Here is a 21385-nt window from a genome sequence, read left to right as displayed (position 1 = left end):
TACTTGGCCAACAAATGTCCAATGGTAACTAAAAGCAAGATGAAGGACTGGCATTTCTGTTTCCATTTTGTATCTGTCCCCTTTGCCTGGAACCTTGGGCCAGCTTCCTGCTCAACTCTGCACATAGGTACGTAATCACTTAAGGTGTGTCTGAAAACTGGTAACATGAGGTTTATTAGCCCTAAATTTACCTTACCTATCTTGTTCTCCTTTAAGAGGAAGGACACCAAATTAAGAGTAAGTTATTCTCAAGATTTGCAAAGACATTCGATTTTTACAATGTTCTGTTCTGGATGCCCTTGAGGAATACCTAGAAGTCTCTGGTCATTATCCTACACCTTCCAGGAAATGTTGAGCTTCGCAGGCAGATCGCCCCATGGGAAGACTGCCAGCCCTAAGTAGGAGCAATCAGCTCATGGGAGGTGCACCCTCCTTCTAGGATCACAGGTATGATAAATATCCTGAGCAACAAGTGGAAACTGCTCCACAAGCAATAAAGAACTTTTCCAGAGCTACCTCAGCAGAACAGGAATAATGATCAACCAAACCAGTTTGACCAAGACTGCTTAATTATGCACATCTCTAGTCTCCACCAATTCTTCCCCTATTTAAACTTAAAGCTCCTGTCAGCACCCAAGATAAGAGCTGTGATGTTGTATCTCACTTTCCTTTTCCAATATGGCCTGATAGAAAAATTTTTTGATCTGCTTTTCACCATTACCTTCTGTTTAGTTTTGGGGGCAAGTGGACAGACTCTGAGATCCCCGGAGTCAGGTCTCTGGTCCAGGACTCCAGAAAGTCATTAGGCAACTGTATCTTTCAGCATTTCACTTTATGAAATTTATGCTCAAGCGATGCAAGAAAAGTGGAACACAGGAATTTTGAGCTCACGCAATTCATGTTACTGACCTATCTTATCCTAAAGTAACCAAGGTCTAGAGATGGAACAGCTTGTTCACAGGGGGCTTGGCCAGCTAGGAAGAGAAGGCAGAGCCCCTCTTTCTAAACCAGAAAGTGGCCTGGGAGATACTAACATCACAATAGTAAGATGAGCATGCTCATAGCCTACTGGCTTAAACGTAGTCAATTTACTTTTTCTTTCAGAGAAACATCAATCAGAAATATCAACTGCCAGTTCCACAGAAATGTAAGGAGAGGGGAAATCTACTTTAGGACCTTTCAGGGCCACAGGGACAATGCAATATTTTCTCAGCCCCTTCAGCACAAGGACTGTCAGCAGCAGTATTCATCTCAAACACATCTAATCAAGTCCTACATGGCATCCCCAGAGACACTGTCTGGTTTCCTTGGCACAGAAGGTCAGAGAATGAATTCTAAGAGGGCAGAACTGGGAACAAAGGTGGAAGGAACAGGGGCCTTGTCAGCTGAGCAGAAGGAATAACTTATCTGAATATAGGGGCCCTCGGGAGATAGAATACACTTCCTGTACCAGTGAGGACAGTGGGTAAGAGCACATGGGCACGTAGGCAAGGGACTGGGCTACCCGATGACATCCAAGTCCCTGCAGCTCTGACACTAGTTCTAACCTATGTTCAAAGAAACGCCAGGGGAAATAATCCCCTGTAAGGAGCCTTTTCAGCTGTGTTCCTACTGCTGGTATTTTTCAACAATAAATCCCACTAGAGTACCTCCTGCATGTTATTTAGGGCAGTTAAGGGAGATTTTGGAATTACTGCAATGCCATTTAAATTCATTATCTAATGCTAATTAAAATGATCTGTTTCCCTGTCACCAAGGAAAATCTTGTTAGGGAAAATGATGAGCTGCAGCAAGCTGTTACTAGGCTGGGAGCAGACTCGTGCTTACAGCACCATACTTCCCATGCCGTTGACAGATACGGGTGGGAGAGAATTAACCTAGCAATGTACTCGCTCTAGGCAGGTTTCAGGGCCAGCTGGACACCTGGAGCGTGCTCCACTGGGCACACCTGCCCCTCTCTACGCCACTTACTCTGGGGCAGTCACCCCATGCCCTGGGCAGGGCTAGATCATGATCAACCTTGGATGCATAGTAGATTCATCAAGGGAACTTTTAACAATCCCGGTACCCACCTAAGACCAGATAAATAAGAAATGCCCTGGAATTTTAAAGCTCTTCAAGTGTTTCTAACATGTAGGTGGGGTTGATTACTACAGATAAGGATCCCTAAGGACTCCTCTAATTCAGTGCTCCTGTGTTTCTCCCCATTTCCAAACTAAGTGACAGGAATCACTGGTGTTTTGTGGACATCAATTGAGTCCAGCTTAACTAAATTTCATAGGCAGTAAATGCCTAGTGGTCCTAATTATCTCTGTATATGCCTACCACACACTAGGTACTTGGTACTCATTTGATAAGTGAATGGTGCAGAGGCCAACATTGCAATTTGCTTTACTGTGAGTAGCACTTTGACCATTTTGCTGCCCTGTATCACTTGCCAGGAAAGCAAGTTACAAAATTTAAGTAATGTCTTAGATTCATTTATACCCAAAACTAGTAGTGGCTTAAAAGAGAAGTTAACTCCCTTTTTTTGGGAGGGTTTTTTTTTCCTAGGGATTAAACCCAGAGGCATTCTACATTCTACCTCTGGTCTACACCTCAGCCATATTATATATATATGAATGAATAGGGTCTAACTTGTGAAGGGCCTAAGTAGTTGAAGCTGGCCTTGAACCTGACATCCTCCTGTCTTAGCCTCCCAAGTATTGGTATTACAAGTACGTGCCAATGCACCCAGCTAAGTTTATTTCTCTAAGACATAAAACCTCAACTTTCAAATTATGATTCCTTGGACCAGCACCATTCATTTCACCTGGGACCTTGGTAGAATAGTAAACCCTTGGGCTTTAAATCAGATCTACTGAATCAAACATTGGAAGACATGGAAATCTCTTTTCACAAGCCTTCCAGGTGATCGGAGAACCAGTGCCCTCAAAGAATTTGAAAGCTAGACAGTCCAAGGCTAGCACAGCAATTCCATGAGGCTGTGAGGGACCCAGGTTTCCTTCTGTGCTCACTACTTTCACACCTACGGTATGAATCTTGTTCAGAAGATCCAAAATAGCTGTTGGAGTTCCAGCCTTCACATCTAAGTTAATGTAGTAGGATGGAAAAGGGTAATCACTCTCCATTAGCATGACTGTCTACCAGAACACACTTGCTTCTTTTACAACTCAGAAAGAAAGAAAGAAAAAAAAGATTTCTGTAAAGAAAGCTGGGAAATCTCTGTTGGCTGGATACACAGCCATCCAGCTAAAAATTGAGATTCTGTTTCTAAGGTTTTGAATACAAACTATATTCTGCCTTACTCACCCAAGAATGGCAATAAGAAAAACTAGCAAGTGCCTTTTATGTGTCCACACTATGTCAAACTCATTATGTGACAGTATTTGTTTCACCATCCCCATCCCCAATCTATGGGGAATTGTTATCCTCATTGGATAGGTGAGAAAACTGGGGCTTGAAAAGTCTGGTTAATGTGCTGATGTTGCATAAGTAGGAAGTGATGGAGCAAAATTCCAATGCAGGCAGTTTATCTCCAGAGCGTGCATTCTTGGCCTTTATGTTCTGCCACTTTGATGAAGTGGAGGAGACGAAAAATTAGTAACAACTGACATTCTTATATCCATCATTAGCAAGAACATTATTTTTGGCATCATTCAATAAGGCCAAGCTTGCAAAGCCATCCTCACCCCACTCCAAATGTCTGGAGTTTATTCCAAGACTGCATTTTCAGATCACTAGATAGGTTTACAGTGGCGTCTGCCCACTAAGAAGCATGGGGAAATGCTGTGCGTGCGCATGTGTGTATATGTGTAAACACAGTTGAAGGTGTTCAAATGTCTGTGGGGTCAAAAGCTTTGTACAATTTAAGGTTAAGAAAAAAATATTAAATTATCAACACATACTCAAGTGGGCTTTGGAATGTCCCATCAAGCTATGATGCTTAAGCCTTGTTAGAATCTGGGAAAATTGTTTCCAGCTTAATGTTTCCTCCAAAGAAACGTTCATTTAAGCAGCAATTAGGAACTGCTTCATCTGTAAGGAGCTCTGGAGATGACAACGATTGTTTTCTAACCTTTGTTTTTAACAACAGAACCCTGTTACAAAAGGAAGTCTTACTCCAAATCCGAATACAGTAAACATACAATTGGGGCGACACCAGCTGGCTCTCCAGGAGCTCCATCTGCCCTGCCCACCTTCTGCCACACTGCGGCTCCTGCGGCATCTTAGGGTAGCCTGGGGCTTCGAGAATAGTGTATGAAAACCACTTGAAGTATTCCAAGCTCTCTTATGAAGAAGATGGTAAAGATCCAGAAAGGCTCAATAGTTGAGCTTAGGTGACCACTGGTTACTGGCGAGGTGGGGACTAGAACTATAATCTAGACACAGATCTTTTCATTCCTTATATCAGACTTCAGAAGCCTTTTATCAAGCTGTTCTCATATTATGCCAAATGTACTATTTGTAGTATATTAGATTCACACCACATAGGAAGAGTCAGATAATCTCTTCCTCTTGCAGCCCAAGTTGAATTGAGGTGGGTACAACCTCAGCTTACACTGCTAGGGGATACTGCCCTGAATGTCGGGTCCCTCTGTTTCCCTTTAGTTCATCCTGCACCACTGGCTAAATTCCTGGCACACCCAGGAAAACATTAGGGAGAATGAAACCAGTGGGCTGCATTTGTACCATTATAGGGTTCATGGAACATAAATTCATCCATCAGTACCCATGCAGATAGAGTTCAGAATCCACAGGGGATACCATGATAAAATTTAGATGCACAAGCCCCTTATATAGAACGGCTTAGCATTAGCATATACCAAAATCACACCCTCTCTTGTATTTGAAATTACTTCTAGATTACTTATAATACCTAATACAATGTAAACGTTATGTAATTAAATGCTATATTATACTGTTATTATACTGCTTGGGGAATAATTATAAGAAAAAAGCCTGTCCACATTAAGTACATTAAGATTTGTTTTTGAATCTCTGGTTGGTTAAATCTAAGGTTATTAAAGTGCTGAATGGCCAGGTGTGGGGGCACATGCTTGTAATCCCAGCATTAGGGAGGCTGAGACAGGAGGATCGCAGTTCGTAGACAGCATCAGCTACTTAGAATAAAAAATAGGGCAGGGGGTGTAGCTCGAAGGTAGAATGTCCCTAGGATCCATCCCCAGACCCCCACACACACAAAAGTATTGACTATATAAGTTGGGTATAGAAGGAAGCTACCTAATATTAAAAAAAAAAAAAATTAAAGAAATGTCACATGTAGGCAGGCAGGCACACAGGTATTTTCTTTTGATTTTTGCTGCTGACTTAAATATAGGCTGTAAACTTATTCCTCCCCACTTGTAAAAATTTCATGTCTTTCTGACTATGCTTCTGGTCTTGGCAGAAATTCGCCTTAAAAATCTTCTTTAGGGAGATATTTTAAATTGGTGCTCAGTTTTACTCAAGTATCACTTTACTTTTCGTCCACCTAAGTCGTGCAATAAACTTTCCCATTATGTTGGCTTTTTTTTTTCTTCCACAGCTTCCCTCAATTCAAAAAATGTTTAAGTTGTATATGGACAAAATCATCTGAGTTAGGTCTCCTAATTAGAGGAGGGAAGTTCTTCCTTCAGTCTCTTGCTTCCCTCAATTATAACATTTCACTTAAAAAAATCTCAAGCTGGTAAGAAGCCTTAATGTTATGCAGTAACTCAAATTTTGAATCTTGAAAGCTTTCTTCAAAAGAAACTAAACTTCAAATGCAATCTGAATATAAGAGAATATCCTTTCACAGACAATCCCATCATGACTACAGGTGGCAACAAAATGGCAAGGTCTGCTTTTCCTCTTTGGGAAACAGGCATCACCTGGCTATTACCTTTTTAGAAGGCGTGAATAAATCTAGGTTTTTTTATTCCAGGAGGTTGCAAAACAACATATAATTGCATCTAAAGCATGATATAGAAACAACAGAAAGCAACTCTGTAAGGTTAAAGTACTATTTTAAGAGCAATGAATATGTGATTCTCATATGAACATACAATGAATTGGATCAAAGGTTTATGCAACTCATTAATGAAGAAACAAGCAGGATGGTAAAGCTTGTTAAAGAAAGTGGACTGAAATATATTCATGTACATACACACACTGTGTCAGTCTCAAGAAAAGGAAGATGACTGGAGTAAGATTACAAAGTTAGATCAACACCAGGTAATATTCCACAGGGCAATGAAACTAACCTTTGGAGTTCTCTCTCCTACTGGACCAAAATAATTTGCAACTCATTCATTACCACCCCCCCCCCTTTTCCATAGTCCAAACCCTAATTAGTATGTCTAAATAGAATGTCAGTTACCCCTGCCCCAGACCAACTGCCCTGCAGCTTTGCAGACAGTATTATAGCATGTCTTTGAAGTAGGGCAAATCATTTACTTTCTAGGTTTCAGATAATTTTACTTAACATTATCAGAAGCTTTTGGTTGCTGTTATTTTTGTTTTAAACTGCTACTCTGTGATATGAGAAGATGAGCCAGGGAACATGTGATCTACCTAGGGAATCATAAAAACCTAGTTTTACAAGGCACCTTCACATATACAACTTCATTCGATTCTGAAACCAAACCCCTGTGACTTTCAGGTCTTTTCCTTACCTTAAGGAAATGAAGAACATGACTTGCCATATTCTTGGTTAGAAGCAGGGCCAAGCTGCAAAACCAGATCTTCCAAGAGCAAACTGTGCTGCTTCTCTCAAACCCTCATACTGCAGGGAACCTATCGCTTGGAAAGGCCCCTTTCAAACTGAGGGAACATGAAGCAGGTGCTCGCTTTATAGATGGACATGAACATCAAGATCACCTGCCCAGCTGGGTGTTATGGCGCACACCTGTAATATCAGGGAAGCCGAAACTTGCAACATAGCAAGACTCTCTTCCCAAAACAACTGACGACAGAAAGCAGCTGGGGATGTAATTCAGAGGTAGAATGTCTCTCTGGGTTCAACCCAATAACCATGTGGAGTTTGCTCACTTTGTTTCCTGCACTCACCAAATTTCTATTCATCTCTAAGTCCTCCACTTCTTTGCTGCAGTAACCTATTGGGCCAGGTAAGTGACCTCAGCTTACCCTTCCTCCTTTCCCAAGGAAACAGCCTCCCTTTCTAACGTGTCTAGCTCTCTGTCATCTACTTAAGCAAGCCGACAGACTTCACAGGAAGGTGTTGTGACAGGTAAGCGCTAAATGTGTTATTCCTACCTGGGTGACTTGCATGCTGGAAGGCGCTTGTTTGGGCTCAAATGCTTTCTCTGCTTCCTGAACTGTGGGCAGAAGTGACTGCAAGGGGCCTGCAAATTCCTTCTCATGCCAGACACTAGATGAACACAGGACAGCTCAGCTCATGTTTGACTAATTCTTGTGTATGGGCAGGAGTCAGTGAAACGTTCAAAGCAAAAAATCTATTGGACAGGAACTTTTAAAGTCATGACTTGCAAAGTTATTATAGGTGCCTTTCTAGTAACCCCCAAATCTCCTGTGACTCTACCTGTTCATATAGAAGACTGGCCTTGAAAGGGAGTCTAACTGTCCCAAGTACAGTTGTAGGTACTTAATATAACATTCGTTGAATCCTCATGAGTCCATAAAGATCTGTAGTGTTATTTTCATTTTATAGTGAAAAAAATGAAGGACAGAGGTTATGTAACTTGTCCGCACACCCAGCTACAAAGCCAGACATGAAGTCATAATGTGGTTCCCAGCCGGCACTTCCAGACGTTACTCTACACTGCCTCTCTATTCCCCTGGTCTTCATCTCCCAAAGGGGTGGGATTTGTGTGCAAATATTTTACAAAAGATAATTCATCCTAATCCTGCTCATGTCTAAGGAGGGTCCAGTAATAGATTTTTGATGGGTAAAAATTATTACAGGAGAACATACTAGGCTTAAGAGAAGAAAATCTTTATTTTACCCATTGTAACATACACTGACTCAAAGACCCACCACTCTTTTATACATCACTAAGAAAAAGCCACTTATCAAACAGCCATGCTAAGAGGCTACTTATATAAGACACACCCCGAAGGGTTTGTTAAAATGTGGGGAAAAAATGTGTGGAATTGCATTAATAAAATAAGTAACATCCAGGGCAGCAGGCTCCAGGCCAGGGCCAAGGAAGCTTGGGATCTTAGAGAAGGGATAGCATTTTTTATTATTTTTCTCTAAGAAGCTCCAGAACTCTAAAAGTTCTAATTTCAAGTCTACACCAGATCCTGACTTGAAGCTACTTCCTAACCTGAGTACTTCATCCATTAACTAATCACTGTGCACAAAGGAATGGAATGTTGAGATTAGAGAGACCTAAGTCGATTCCTGAGTCAAGGGTAGATCCCCCCCGCCCCCAAAAAAAGACTGTGAAGTATGGGAGAACTTCTGGAGAGATACCAGCCAGCCAGCGAGAAACATATCGACCAGGTTATTATTATTTGCAAAGTGGATTCAATAGATCTATACTGAGAGCTAGACTAAGAAGAGTTGACTTGGTAAGAAAAACAAATCTACATCTTGTCTATTTCCTCAAAAATGCTTTTGTTATACTCATTGTTTTAAGATTCCCACCACTGCCTCCTGTTGAATGAAGTGACATGTCAACACATATCGGTAGAGATATCAATAGTGATACAAGTTTTAAATGCAAGAGGATTTCTATCTAAAAAGAAAGTCTGTTTTCAAGCATCTGGAAGTCATTTAAAATCTCTAAATTATTCATTAGGCTTAATTACAGTCACCAAGAGCCCAGAGTCAGCTGATTCTCATGACCTCACCAGACTCCTCAGCTTTCATTCAAGTAGTCGGCACAGATCAGGCGCTAGGAGGAGCTGGTCCTTTCCTCCCAAGGTATGATTAACTCCCCAAGAACAAGCAAGCATGGGCCAAAATTTCTGATTCCAGCATTTGTCCACTTCCATTCAGCAATGGGCATGAGTCCATGTTTACCAATTATTAAAACATTTTTACAAATGAAACATTTGTTTGCTTATGAAAGACTCCAAAGACCATTCTCTTATAGGGATGGGAGTGGAAGTACTGGCAGTGTCTTCCAAGGCACTATTTTGCATTTATTTTGGGTACACACATGTACACAGCACTCTGCACACTCTGGAATGCAGAGTAGCCATTTGGTTACTATTCATAACAGACAGGCAATTTAAAGAGCACCCTATGTCTCCTGGTTGATGCTGTTCATTTGAAAATCTTAAAAATTCACTGAGGATAGTTAGCGGGTTTGGGGCACATTGGTGATGTCCCAAATATAAAACAGTAAAAACTGAGATGAGAGATGATTATAACTTGTTTCCAGAGGTGGCAGTGACTATGTTTAGTTCATTAGTCTGGGTCTAGAATCAGTCTTTGTTAACTGTTTCAAAATAAGTGCCACTGTTGGGATTTTGTCTTCTCTTTATCATTAGTCTGAACACACACCTTCTAATCTCTAAATGACTAATTTTTAAAAGATATTAATTTCTATAACTAAGATGTAGCCTGTTCAAAATTCCACTGAAACTACAAATAGAAGTGCCCTCCTCTATTTTAAAAAGCCAACCCTTTTGAGTCCAACTATGCAGAAAGCCATGTCCATAAAGAGGCCCTTACTCCATTATGTATGTGCTTATTACTGGAGATAGAGTGAAGGTTGGGAGTCCTCCTTCCTTATGAACATTTGAGACCCTGGAAAAAAGCATGGAACTAATGCAAATGGAAAACTACAATAAGCTGAGTTTTATATTAAGGACACTGTCAAATCCAGAAAGTTCTTCTACAGAAAATAAGCCTTCATCTAAGCTGGATCTGTGGTTTTTAATTTGCTTAAAGTCATTTGTAGACTGTTGCTTAAAAACAGTATATTGTTAAGTTTATCTCTATCTTTCCAGAAAGAATAATACAGGACTAAAAGAATAAAAATGGCACAAATACACAGGAACAAAGTAAACAAGAAAACAATTGCCAGTGGGTTAGCAACAGCAAGAAATATCTGGAAGAAGAGGGAGCAGTGGGGAACAGAGAAAGCAGGACACCCCAGGGCATGCTGGGAGCAAAGCAGTTCTTATCAGATCAAACCAGGAAACCTCAGCAATGAAGAGGTGCCACGTCCTGGAGAAGGCTGGGGTGAGCCCTGGGATGGAAGACAGAGGTGCTGGCCCAAGCTGTTTGACTACCTCTTCACCCTAGCAGAAGGCCTCGGCCATGAAAGAGCACAAGGGAGAGGAATTCTATTGAATGCAAGCCGTCTTATTAAAAACCACACAGGAGTACTGTGCAACAGGAACACGGGCTGCAGGTAAATTGCTCTCCAAAGAGCACCAAGACTCCAGGCAAAGAGCCTATAAATACTGATAATTGGAGGACCCCAGCGAAACACCAGGATCCGTCTCTAGTTACCCACCCAGGGGAGTCCACAGGAGAAAACAAAGCTGCCTCTTCTCTCATTAGCACCCAGTGTCTGCAATATATAAGAAGGAAAAGACCTCTCCAAAAACCTTAAACACCAAGACAAAAACAGAAAAAAAGTACACAAGAAGCAAAGAAAAAGCAAACAATAATAATACATTTCCAGAAACATAAGAAATATTGCATCCAATAAATTAAAAGACACTTCACTAGAAGAGCTGGCGGAGAAAGTGGAAATACTTCACCCAGAAAGCAAAACAAAAAGCCAAAGAAAGGAAAAACAGGAGTAAAAAAAAAATTAAGAGCTTCAAACCAGCATTCAAAATCTAAAAGAAAGAACCAAGAAAACAGAGGAAGGATATATATATATATATTATATATTATATTATATATTATATATATATTATATTATATATATAATCTCAGAGAAATAATACCAAAACACCTCCCAGAACTTCTTGGTATTTCTAATTAAAATGGTTTGTCATATGATCAAAAAGTAAGACACAGACATATATATTAATGAACATAATGCTGAAATATGAAATGGCTGGGGATTTAAAAAGAAAGTTATGAATTTAAAGAGAAGTCTATCCCCACCAAAAGCCCCACAAAGGTAGAGAATAAAGATGGCAATGGACTTCCACTGCAACTTTGTACATTAAAGAAAATCTTGATTAATATGTTCTGTGGCAAAATTTTAAACTAGAATTCTATATCCAGCTAAACTAGATATCTGGGTGTGGAAGAGAACAGACCTTCAGACTTGCAAGGACTTCACAATTTTATCTCATATATTTTTTTTCTTTCACAGGAAGCCTATTAAAAGTTATGATCATTCAAAAAAGATATTAAGCAAGAAAGAGAGCTGCATGGGATCAGAGAACCAGGCTTTCCACAAGAGAAAAATAAAGGCAAGAAGCAGGAGGGAGGGTGCCCCCAGGAGGAAGTGGAAATGATAACTGACCTGACATGCTGGATAGTATAGAAATTAGTATTGAGAGATAAACAGGTTGACTTGTTTTTGGTTACAAGTCTCTAAAGATCTAATTCACAATGACTGAGATGAAAATGAGGGTCTATTTTCTCACATAACCAGGATCAAGGCTAGCACACTGCCATTTTATGCATCAGCTGAGTATCATCCAAGTTCTGGGATCTCTGCAGCTCAACTCTTGCTCAGCCACTCTCAGCATGTTTAATACCATCTCAGACAACTGCAATGGCTCCAGGCATCCTGCCCTGCATACCAAAGTGGATGGGTAGTGAAGGGACTCTTCCCTGCATGGGTTTAGTGTCTCAGAAGCCTCTCCCAGGAAAACCACCTCTCTTCCAAGGTTCACTGGCTGGCCGTTTTCCTCAGCCCATCACTGACTTTAAGGAACAGATCCTCAAGATTAGTTCACACCAGTGCCCTTCTGCACAAGCCAAAAAAGGGAAATAGGTGTATGGCTGGGTGAGTTATCATAGCACATTTATAACCCAATTAAGATGCACTGGTTGGGAAACACTGAATTATGCCGGTCAGGATAGCTAAACTACATGGGAAGGAGTGAGAGTGACATGGAAGATCTCACCAGGCTACAAGAAGAGGAAAATGGCCATTGGGTAGTTGTTAATAGAACCTATAAAAGGAGAGTGTAAGAAATTCTGGTGAAAAGTAATAGAAATGTAGAAAACCAAGTAACTGAAAATAAATGAGACGACTAACTCTAAAAAAATAAAGTGATAGAGGAAATAAAATGACAGTTCCCTGCTTAACAATTTATGTAGATGTAATAAAAACTTATTACAAATGATGCAGGTCTACTGGGAAGAGAGGGAAGTAGAAGAGAACTGATGGTAAAAAGCTTTTAATCTGTATTTTCTATGGTAGTCAAAAGAAAATATTCAAAACTGATATATTAAAAGGCCAGGCATGGTAATCCTAGTACTTGGAAGGCTGAGACAGGTGAATACAGATTCGAAACCTGACTCAGCGAATCCATGAGGCTCTCAGCAACCCAAATAAAATATGATGGGTCTGGGGCTTTGGCCTGGAGACTGAAGGCCCGAGTTCCACCCCTAATATCACAATCACACGCACACAAAAAAAGCCCCAAAACAACACTATAAAAACAATGTATGTAGAAATTTGACAGAACTAAGGATAACTGAAGTTGTTCTGTAGAGAGGTATAGTAGGGGCAAAAAGGATGGCTGCTTTTCTTACCAGTTTTAGAAAAATACTTTTGAAATTATGAAAAAGTTATTTTCTTTTTATTCCTAACGATGGAATTTTACTCTCAACGATTTCGGAATGGGCCCTTTATGTGGAGGACACAAATCACATTAGCCAAACAAGGCAAGCTCTAATGTGGCCTTTTTCCCATTCATATCTTCTCACCATCCCCAGCAGCATTCCATTTCCCCCAGTTGACCACCTCAAGCCTAAGAATCAAATGGGTGGTATTCAGGGAAAGAATTCATGCCAAATGTTAAATGTATCAGCTCTCTTGCTCTGGGGAAAGATTCAATACACCCAGGCAGGAGAAAGGCTGGTAGAGCCCCAGTAGCTTTAGAGCGGGTGCAGTACCAGGAATTAGCAGTATGGACTCGAAAGGCAAAGTTCTGGGCCTGTAACTACAGTGACTGACACGAGTGGGTATCCTGATATATCAGACTACTTGGGAAAGGACCAAGGCTCTGTAATGGCAACAAGAGCCTGAATCATCTACTGACACTTCTAGTCTTTGCTGGTCAGGGCCAAATGTAGTATTAAAATTTAAACATGGTACGTAAACCCATCTGCACATTAACAAACTTGCATTTTTTTCTTCCTTACTCAAACCCTGTAGGTTTTGCCTGTTTTAGGAGACAATCCAGAGGGAGAATGTCTCATCTTAGAGAGCTTATTTACTTGGAAAACTCAAATCCATTGACAAGGGGAATTTCTCTGTGACCCTCATCTTACCACTATTACCTACTGGATCGCCCAATTAAACTAGACATGTTATGTTATGATCTTAACTTACCTAAGTGGCCTTTAAACAACACCTAACGCAAAACTCAATCCACAGAACAGCTAGGAATGCAGCTGCCCTTGTTGTAGGCTGTCTGTTAAGGTTTCCTGAAATTCAGTTCAAACAATTTCCACCTTCTTCCTCCCACCACGATGACTTCCCTTGACCTTTGTTTTCCATAACCTTCCATCCTTCATTCCACACACTGGCCTCTCAAGCCCTACCTGCTCCAGGAATCCTTCTCAGGCAACTTGGTCACTGGAATTCTCTCCTGAATCGATGAATTCAACCATGCTTCATACTATTTGGTTTTACCATATATAATTGGTAACTCTCCCATATTACTGCCTCACACTCCGATTTACTTAATGTTCAAAATGATAGACAAGAGCTGACATAAAAAATGACCATATTAAGAAATACTTTTATATAAATAGGTTCTTACACAAAGAAGGAACACACATACAGAGCTCCCAAGTTACCAGTAAGGTGGACTCCCACCGTTCTTTTCTGCGCTGGGAGAACAAAACAGGGGAAAAATGAGTCCAACTTTTTTCCTAACTATGAAGTCAGCTTTTCAAGTAGCGTTTCTATTCCCTTGCTGATGTTTTTGTTTTTTTCCAATGTTGGAATCAGGCTTTTCAGCCCACTTTTGACTTTGTTTGCAACTTCTTGGTCTGAACTCTGAAGAAGGCTAAAGAGAAAAGAAAAAGATTAAGAAAATTAAATTTCATGAAAACCTCCAGAAATCTGCCATCTACCTGTGAAACAATATAAAAGAATTGATGAAGTCAGGTAACTGTATACAGTATAGATCTGAATTCACCAGATGAAGGATGACAGCCAGTAGCCTTTATTCTAAAAATCACACGTATAGTCTTGCAGATGGCTTCACTCAGGCAAAGCCTTGTTTGATTAGCTCATGACTTCTTTACCTCCTACTTTAAATTATTCTTATGTAATCTTTTTCCTTCTCTATCTAGATTATAAACTCAAGAGCAGACCAGCATTTTATTGAATAGAGCAAATGGCCAGGAAAAATACTGAATGGCTGAATTAGCTCAAGTGGATGGGTGCACAGGGAGGAAACCGAGGGTGTGAAAAGCTAGGAGAGTGGGCCTTCTTACTCACTCTACAACCACGTCATCTAGTGAAGGGCAAGAGCTTTACCCCTGAGCTTCACAGCTTACTGTCACCAGCAGTACAACCAAGAACATGCTATTTGAATTCTCTAGGACTCACTTTCCTGATCTGCAGAATGGGATTACCGAGAGAATGCAGGGTTTTTCTCACAAGGTTGTTTGATTTCAGTATGAGAATGGGACCCGGAGTCTGGAACTTAGTAAACACTCAATAAACGTTAGCCATTAGGCAAAATAACAGAGGCCTCTGCTCTAGGAAACTCTGCCCGAGTGCTCTGCCTCCAGTGAATGAGCCCTGGAGGTCAGGAGCTGCAGGCCCACTCCTCTTTCAGAACCACATGTAAATGCTGACCCTGAAAAAAACCACCTGGCATTTTCAAAAGTTTCCAGTCCACAATGTCAGCAGAGAGCAGGAGAAGTTAACAGCACCAACCAGCGCTCCAGGGCTAGCAACAGTACAAGTTGCTACCCAAAAAGCTAAAAACCCTGAAAAGTGCCTTTTTATGAATTTGTGGCATAGTTGGTGCTTTTATTTTATATACCCTGATGAAACAGTTACGTAATGCACAATACAAGGTACCTAACACAAGGTAACAGGCAACACTTATGAACACAGCTACACAGCAGATGCAGTGGTTTTCATAACTTTAGGATTATTAGTAATCTTATATCATAACCAAGAAATAGCAAAAACTCTCAATACTTTCCCTATTAAGTGAGGACTGAAACTCAGGTGCTATTAAATGCTAGAGCATTCTGCTTCTCCCAGCTATTTTGTAGCCAGCTGGCACACAAGGCTAATTTTTCAGCAAATTAAAAAAAAAAAATTACCAAAACAACAACAACAAAAAAAACCACATAAATTTCCCCCCAAAAAAGAGCTTTGTAACACCAAGCATTTCATGTGTTTCTGTAGCAGTTCAAGGAGTGCTTCCGCCATAATAAACTCATATCACTCTTAGGCTTGAAATCTATCCAAGGGGGGCGCTGACTGATGAGCAACCTTTATACACTAACTTCATGGCATTGCTAAAACTTTTATTTAATTGAGCATAATGAAAGAATGTGTCAGTAGGTGTTAACATTCTAAATGTCTAGTAAAGAAATTCCTAACAGAGAAAGTTCATGTTTCAGCTAGTGGATTTGGACTGTTCAACATCAAACAAGAAAATTAACTAATTTTAATAAGAAATAAATGATCTGTATGTAACACTCAAATGTTTGGAGATACTGATTTCCCAGAAGAAATGAAGGTTCCTGTGAGAGTATGTGTTTGTGAGTTTATGTGTACCAGATCAGATTATATATCGAAGAAACATTTAACCTAAAATTTACAAATAATGTAGTTAAAATTGCATAGCAAGTTGCAAATGAAATACGGTGAGAAAAGCAAACTAGGATTAGTATTTATTTCCCAAACTTTGGTGACACAGCAGGAGAAAAAAAGCAAGTGACTGATTCAAAACAGCACATTAACGTTAACAGGAAGGTTTCATCTGGACATTGAACAACATACAAAATGGGCCTCAGTTCACACATCATCACTTTTCTCTTGTTTTAAGTTGGAAACAACTAGCATACAGATTTTAACAAATGCTTTTCCAATTCTTTTAGAACTACCAAGACCAATAAAAAATATATGCAAAGTCAGGTAGGCATAATTTAAAAAAATATATTGTCAGTTTTCTTAGCGACACAGCTTATTAAGTCTATGAATGGGGTGACAAATGATATGATGCCTTATGAATGGCCTAATATTGTGACCTTTGACACCCAAAAGAAACCAATTTAAAAAAATTCAGAGCTGGGCGTGGTGGCGCACACTTGTAATCCCCGTGCTTGGGAGCCAAGAGACAGGAGGATCGCACAGGTTCGAAGCCAGCCTTGCTGGCTTAAGAGACCCTGTTTCCAAATAAAAATATAAAAAATACGTCTGGGAGTGTAGCCCGGAGGTAGAAGGGTTTCCAGGAACCCTAGACATAATGTCACATGTCTGTAATCCCAATATTGGGGAGGCTGAGATAGGAGGATTGCAGATCTGAGGCCCAGCCTCAGCAATTTAGCAAAGCCCTTAACAATTTAGTGAAATCTTGTTTCAAAATGAAAAAATAAAGTAGGGCTGGAAATGTAGCTCAGAGGCAGAATGTCCCTGGGTTCAATCTCTAGTATCACAAACAACAAAAAAGAAATCCCTGACCAGGAGAGCTACATTTGCTTTCTCTGATATATTTGGTTAGATCATGAGTCACAGGGTAATGCCTGATTATTGGGAACAATTATTATACATACCTGGAAAGAATAATGGCTCCTCGATTTACACTAGCCCAGGACTTCAGATTCTTAATACCAACACGCTCTACCAGAGTTTTTGCAAAGCATCCTGTAAAATAAACTGACACTTAGTGAACATCGTATGCTAAACTCCCAATCCTTTCCTCTCCTACCCTTACACCTGCAGATGTTTTGATAAAAACACCCTCCAGTGTAGGTTTACATAATGCAGTAATACAGTCCCCCTCTCTAAAAAGCCACCTCTGATCCAAATCCTGCTTAGCTGAATTACTAACGAACACTAAAACTCGCTTGGCTATGTCTGCATTTCTTTGTAATACTTAAAAGATTTAACCTTGGCTTGAGAGCTATTCAGGGTAAATGATTGACAGCAACACCTGGTGTCTGGTCAGAATCAACTTTCTCTCAGGAAGGAATGCTTACCATTAACACAGCGACGAAAGGGCTGCCATTCTAGGTTACACCTGGCAACTTCTCTTTACAGCGCTTAGTTTATACACATCAAGAATGGCGTTCATCTTTACTCTAGCACCCCAGATTCCCAAGGCCTGGGTATATCTTACTCACTGTGTCATCTAAGTCCAACCAATTTTTGAACAAACGAGATTGTAATGGCTGATGGAAGGAATAACCTTCTTTGAAGGCAAACATCATGTACAATTCAAAGATACACAAATGTAAGAACCCTTTAAAAGCCACAGGGCCCACAGCTAATTCAGTCTTTAGTGGCACTTGCTTTAAGAGGGACAGAGGGACAGGCGTGGTGGCGCATGCTTGCATTCCCAGCACTTGGGAGGCTGAGACCTGAGGATCGCGGTTCGTGGACAGCCTCAGCTACTTAGTGAGGCCCTCTGTAACTTAATGAGACCCTGTTTCAAAAAAATAAAGAATAAAAATAGGGCAGGGGGTATAGCTCAGAGGCCGAATGGCCTTGGGCTCCATCCCCAGACCCGCCAAAAAAAAAAAAAAAAAAAAAAAAAAAAGGCAGAGATCAGCTATTGAGATAGCTTGTTTTCCAAAGGTGAATACAATGATCATCTTTTGTCCTGTGTCAACTTCTAGAACACTCGTGATCCTCCTGTGTCAGACTCCCAAGAACTAGCATTACAGGCATGTGTTACCACGCTCAGCTTGCATCAATTTGTGTTCCTGGGTTCAGTCCCTCCATATCACCCCCCTCCCCCAAACACACACAAGCATACAAAACAAACTTCCTCTCATATAAAGGAGGGGAAAGAGGAAATTGCATGGAAAAATAGCCCAAATCCTGACTCTTATAGGTAGAGTGAGAAGTGACAGCTTCACTGCTAGGCTGGTTGTTTCACCAGCCACAGAACTACAAGTTGCCTCAAGACAAATTCGTGATCTGTCACTTTTTCTCAGATATAGTAATTAAAAGCCCAGTGTTTTAACTTGGTAGAAGTCTTCTTTGTGGCTTATATACCAGATGGAATCTGACTTCAATAAGAGTAGGTCAGGTTGAAGACAGGACTGAGAGGGAAATGGCATGCAACTTTCCATACCATTCTGTAGATAAAAGATGCTGTCCTACTCTTCAAAGCTGGGATTCCCCAGAGCAGTGGAAAGGCTTATAAAAAAATCAGAAACCACCAAGGACTGGCTTGCCCTTTGGTCACATGTATGCCAATGCCAATAAACAGGCATCCATCCAAAATTCTTTGATGAGGGTAACATTCTTCTGATTACTCTTTCCTCAAAACCACAGATAAGAATCGTGCCTTTCAGTTTGGGGTAATGCTACACCACCCTCAGAACAGAATGGCACTTCAGGGCTCTGAGGAAGCCTGGTCAGAAGCCTGAGGCAGCAGAGGTGGAAGAAGAGAGGCAGGCTGGGGAAGAGAAAGAAAATAAAAGGATTCTTGTACAAATTGCCAGGGTGAAAAGCACTACCTGTAACCACTGAATCATTTATTGTAAACTTCATTTCTAAACACCTGACAAAATTCATGTGAACTTAAATGTCCAGTGTAAAGTTCAGGGAAGCCAGAAGCTATGGAAATTCCACAGAAGATACAAGCAAAGGTCAAGCCGCACCGCCTACCTTCTTTTCCGTTTTCTTTCATCTTTTTATCCTGTTCTATTAACCACTTCAGAACTAGATGTCCTGCAGGATGCTCTGCAACATGAAGCTACAAGGAACCAAGAACAGGTTAACTCAATGCGTTGTTTTCACCCACGCCCTGCGCCCATGATTCCACCTTTATCACTACAAGTAGATAAGTACTCAGCCAGCTTACAAGTTCTGCATGGCCTCAGAGGCCTTCCTTTAGAACAAAGAAAGCAAAGAAATAGTGGAGGGTAAAAAAGCATTCCTCAGTGCAACCTGACTCCTTCTCAAGGGCCACACCCATGGTTCCCACAGTACCCGAGGTCTCTCCTTATCAAGTATGGGAGACAATGGACACAGACTCCTTCCAGAGAAAACTTTCCTACTTGTTTGTATGCTCTGGTTTAGGAGGGCAGGTGCCAGGGCTTAAGACCCAAGGTCTACTTCTCTCTCTCAATTTTATGCATCAGAATCATCAAGGACACCTAAATACCCGGCATTGCTTTTATTCAGGACCAAATTCGTGTGTGTTGGTACAAAACATTTCCAAGTCTAGGCTTTGATCCAGATGATGAGAGACACAAAGATGGATGCAGCATAACTGCTGCCGCTGTGGAAAAGGCTCTGGGCTGTTGGCTCAGCAGGCATCTCCCGCCCCAGCTTTCCTCCCTGCCGACCCCTCCCATGCAAACTCCATGCTCCATCATCTTAGGTGTCCTCATTCTCACGCATACATCCTGAATGGTCTCGAGAAGTTCTGTTCACCCACCAGCCTCTGCAGAGACTGGCCCAAACGTGAATGTGATTCAATTATAGCCAGTAAAGTGCCAGGGAAGCCCGTCTGGAGACTCTCTTCCCAGTCCCAGGAGGAAAAGCCTTGCTGCTTGTACTCCTGCCTTCTCGCTTAGAACCTTGATATCTGTGGCTGAAGTCAGCTTGTGACTACAACAATCAGACGGTAGAGCAGGGAGGACAGGGCGAGCACGGAGGAGGGAGCCTGGCACTGCGCACCTTCTGGTTTCTTATCCTGGCATTCAAGTACCTAACTGTTCTGCTCCCGTGAGGCATTTTATTATTCGCTGCCAAAGCAGTCCTCTCTAAACTACTAGCCACAGTACCAGTTAAAAGTCCTTAAATGTGGCTGAAATTCAGATATTACCATTCAGTTCCTGTCACAGCTTGAACACGACTCAACTTCCATGTGTCTCTCCAGTGAATCCCATGCTCTAGGGGCGAGAACACTGCCATTTCATCTCTGGATCCTTTTAAGGCATTCAGGCAGATTTATTGCATTTCTGATTACTGAACGAAAGGCACAGAACTTGAAAAACTTTTATCTCCAAACTATTACCAGGGACAATGAAAGGTTCCTGTGAGAACTAAGTGAGATAAAGGCTTCTGTGATGCCAGGTGAAAGCAGAGCCCACTGCCTGAGCACAGCAGGCTCCTCTCGACTATGCGCGTCAGGCTCGGGGTGCAAGCCAGTGTAGGGCAAAGGCCCCGTGTGATCTGGCCTCCGCCTCCCTCTTCCCTGGCTTGCCGATCTGCACCCTGAGCTTTCTGCTCTCAAACACAACTTCCTACTTCCTCAGGGCTGCTGCTCTCAGCCTAGAATCGTTTACCATTCTCTGCCGAGCTACTAATCTTTCAGGTGTTGGCTTACACATTTGGGAAGCCTTCCTCGGGACAGCTTGGCTCTCCCTCTGCCCTCTCTTTTTTTTGGTGCTGGAGGTTGAACCCAGGGGTAGTCTATCTCCAAGATACACCCACAGCACTTTTTTGAACTTGTGATCTTCTTGTCTCAGCCTCCTAAGTATAAACTACACACCCTGTAGTTTTCCTTCATAGTTCTCGTTTTAATATAATTTAAATAATTATTCATGTAAATATTTAAATAGTGTGTCCCCAAATGGCAAGCTTTTGGGAGGAGAGCGCTGGCCACTGTCTAGTACACGACAGAGGTATGAATCATGAACTTAAAGACAAAGTAGAAATAGTATAAAGTCAAGTAATATAGGCAGAAGGGGTCAAAATAAGCAAGCTGTTCTTTTTTTCTTGGCAGTACTGGGGATGGAACCCAAGAGCATTCTACCTCCAAGCTACAGCCCCAGCCCTAGTTTTTATTCTTTATTTTGAAACAGGGTCTCACTGAGTTGCAAAGGGCCTCACTAAGTAGCTGAGGCTGTCTATGAACTATGATCCTCCTGTCTCAGCCTCTCAAATGCTGGGATTACAAGCGTGCGCCACCACACCTGGCAGCGAGTATTTTTTAATGAAGAGAAATTAGGGAAGATTTCATGGAAGATACCAAGGATCTTGGATGAGTAAGGCTAAAGATGGAGCACAAAGAAATGGAGAACTGGGTAACACCTCAGACTAAAGAAAGAAGCAAGCATCCACAGAATATTCAAAACAGAAATCAAGAGTATAGAATATTC

General features: G+C 41.3%; 1 protein-coding gene across 1 annotated transcript in view; it reads right to left on the bottom strand.

Annotated features, from left to right (window-relative positions):
- Nucleotides 1–14006: 14006 nt before the first annotated feature.
- PUM3 (pumilio RNA binding family member 3) overlaps nt 14007–21385 on the bottom strand; it is a gene marked incomplete at both ends in the record, with an annotated part of 37093 nt that continues 29714 nt past the window's right edge. Inside the window, 3 exons of the mRNA XM_080709108.1 lie at nt 14007–14139; nt 16877–16967; nt 18942–19029. Of these exons, the coding sequence (XP_080565234.1) occupies nt 14007–14139; nt 16877–16967; nt 18942–19029 (312 nt within the window). The remainder of the gene's footprint in view (nt 14140–16876; nt 16968–18941; nt 19030–21385) is intronic.

This window comes from Muscardinus avellanarius, assembly GCF_963383645.1.
Source record: "Muscardinus avellanarius genome assembly, chromosome: 13".
Lineage (NCBI taxonomy): Eukaryota > Metazoa > Chordata > Mammalia > Rodentia > Gliridae > Muscardinus > Muscardinus avellanarius.
This window is presented reverse-complemented; position numbering and strand designations above follow the sequence as displayed.